The following is a 2,982-nucleotide window of genomic DNA, read 5'->3' as shown; positions in this document are numbered from 1 at the left end:
TACAGTTTGCAACTCTGTTTGTGTACAAACAGCTTTTAATGTTTGCAAAATTTTTAACAGGTGTAAACAAGATTGAAGCAACGCAATATTTATAAAATTAAATAGGGGTTTTTAACTTAATATTTTTATAAAAAAATCAATGTAAATATGAGTTTTAATTCTCGAGGTATGTATTTTTACTGTATATAAAAAAAGTTTGCTATATGTTTGTATTTCGTACTTATTTTGATGTTTTTTGTGTGTACTTTTTTGTGAAATTTTGAACAGTTTTATCGTTTTTCGTGGAGTAAAACTAAAAATGTTTTGAAGTGGCATGGTAAATTTTTACATGTGATTATTCGTAGAACTCTCACGTTTTATGTCATGGTAAAACTGTCTGCATTTGACTGCTAATGAATGAATTATAAATGTTTTTTCAGAAACACTCAGGTTTAAAAATTCTGAAATATTTGAGTTTTGGTTGGGAAACAACAGAAATGTTGTGAATTACATAAAAGGAAAGATTCCACATGACCTACACACTAAATTAAGTACATTGATATGTACTAAAGCTCGGAGCTTATCGAATTTCATTAAAATAAAATGGGAAAAACAATCCAGAAATGAACAAGCATTCAGAAAATATAACGAGGAGTGGTTGAATCTAGACACAGTTTTTGTTATACCGAAAGTAAGTAACGCTACTGGGAGACCAAAAACAACTTATGTTAACAGCAGAGAAAGAAATAAAAGGAGATTAGCTTCCGAATTAGCTTCCCAGCAGGGAGGTAATGCACAATTATTGGTTCATGCTGCCTCTATATCGGCCAAAAACTCCAACGAAACGGATTTGAAATTTGTCCTTCACCAAGTTGCTATGTCTCCAAACCGGCCATCTAAAATTCGGAAACTTCTTAATACTAGCCGTAAAGAAGTTACACCAGTTTCACCTGACGAAGCTCTAATGTTTTTGTTAGAAAACGGATTAACTAAACAGCAGTACTGCAATATGCGCCAATTAAACATAAAACACAATAGTGGTATTTTTCCGAGTTATGATAAAGTCTATAAGAGAAAATTACAATGTAGACCGGATGAAATTAAAGCGAATGAAAGTTCTGTCGAAGTATCGTTGCAAAATTTGGTAGACCACACAGCTAAAAGAATTTTTGCATATCAAGACGAAGTATTGTGTACAATGGATATTGAAGAATCAACCCTAATTTTGAGCTATGGGTTTGATGGTTCTACTGGACACAGCTTGTTCAAACAAAAATTTGTGGAAAATATCTCAGAAAGTTTCGATCAGTCCCTGTTTATCACATCAGTCATTCCAATTAAAATAATTTCATCAACTGGTGATAATATTTGGGTAAACCGTACACCTCAATCAGTACACTTTTGTAGGCCTTTAAAAGTAGAGTTTGTTAAAGAAACAAAGGAGCACATTTTAACTGAAAACCACAACATAAACGAGCAGATTGAGAAGCTGAAATCTTTGCAATACACGCTAAGTAATGGGAGACAAATTAGAGTAACATATGATTTATATATGACGTTAATAGATGGTAAAGTGTTAAACGTGTTGACGGAAACTAAAAGTGCACAGCAATGTCCCATCTGTCACTCTGGTCCAAATCAATTTCGAACTATAAGAAACTTTGATTCTCCTCAGTTTGAAGCAAAATCTGACGCCTTGAAGTTTGGAATAAGCCCTTTGCATGCGTGGATTCGTAGTTTTGAGTTTGTTTTAAAACTGTCATATAAGCTAGACTTGAAAAAATGGCAAGTTCGAGGAAAAGAAGAGAAAAAAGTTTTAGCAGAAAAGAAACACCAAATTCAGAAATAGTTTTTGCTTCAAATGGGCCTCCATGTCGATAAGCCTAAAGCAAATGGCAGTGGCAACACTAATGATGGGAACACAGCGAGAAGAGCATTTTCTCGTACAGAACTTTTAGCATCTATTACTTCTGTAAATATTGACTTTTTGAAACATTTACACACAATTTTAATTGCTCTATCTTCCGAATTCGAAATCGATGCTCAAAGTTTTCGTGCTCATTGCATTAAAACCAGTAAAATATATTTCAAATACTACGAATGGTACCCGATGTCTGCCACAATGCACAAGATACTAGTGCATTCATCTCAAATAATTGAGGTTTCTATCGTACCCGTGGGTTGTCTTGCAGAAAATGCATCTGAGGCCCGAAACAAATATTATAAAAAAGATCGAATAGGACACGCTCGAAAGGATTCAAGAGTGCATAATATACTTGACATGTATGATAGGGCTATGGATAGCTCTGATCCATATATATCAAGTTTTTGTTTGCGAGAACGTACAAATAATTCAAAAAAACTTCCATATCCTCGAGAAGTCATACACCTTTTCAAAATGCCTGAACTTCCACCAAAATTATTACAACCTTCAACATCTAAAGAAGCCTCCAATTGTAACTATAGCTCTGATTCTGATTATAGTCTAGAGTCTTTAAATAATTATTCACTGGAGTTAGAAGCAGATGAAAACGAAGAAATATAATGTGATTAATTAAGTCTTGTATATAGATTAGTAACGTTTTTCTTTTATTTAAATTAATAACTTCTTTTAAAATATTAATAAATTATCTAAAAATAAATTACTTGGTTTGTAGAACTCAATATTTTTTATAGTGGGCGTGGTCCGCCCACTTTTCTTAATTAGCTTTTCACATTTTAGTAAGCCTAACTAGCTAAAACGTATTTCAGCCATTACTTTGAAAAAAGTGGGCGTGGCCCGCCCATTTTTTCTGAAATCTTTTTTTTATAACTACAACCATACTCGCCAAATTTTGTGAAGTTAGCTTGTTGGGAAGTACTTTTTGCCGCTAAAATCGTGATTTCGCCCATAGTGCACTGGGGGGAATATTTGGTAAGAAATTCATGTGAGTAAGGATTCCCTATTAACCATGAAAAGAGATTTGATTTTCAGGTATAGCCAAAAAAGAAAAAAACACCGGT

The 2,982-nt window shown here is 33.3% G+C and overlaps 1 protein-coding gene across 1 annotated transcript; it reads left to right on the top strand.

The window, feature by feature from the left end:
• Window positions 1-403: 403 nt before the first annotated feature.
• LOC142222645 (uncharacterized) lies at window positions 404-1,828 on the top strand (the record flags this gene model as incomplete). The annotated part of the gene is made up of 1 exon (XM_075292897.1): window positions 404-1,828. A coding segment is annotated over one exon (1,425 nt), but the record flags the coding sequence as incomplete, so codon positions are not given.
• Window positions 1,829-2,982: the final 1,154 nt, after the last annotated feature.

The sequence above is a fragment of the Haematobia irritans genome, chromosome 1, assembly GCF_050003625.1.
Source record: "Haematobia irritans isolate KBUSLIRL chromosome 1, ASM5000362v1, whole genome shotgun sequence".
Classification (NCBI taxonomy): Eukaryota; Metazoa; Arthropoda; class Insecta; order Diptera; family Muscidae; genus Haematobia; species Haematobia irritans.
The sequence above is the reverse complement of the archived record's forward strand: the minus strand, read 5'-3'. Positions and strand labels throughout refer to the sequence as shown.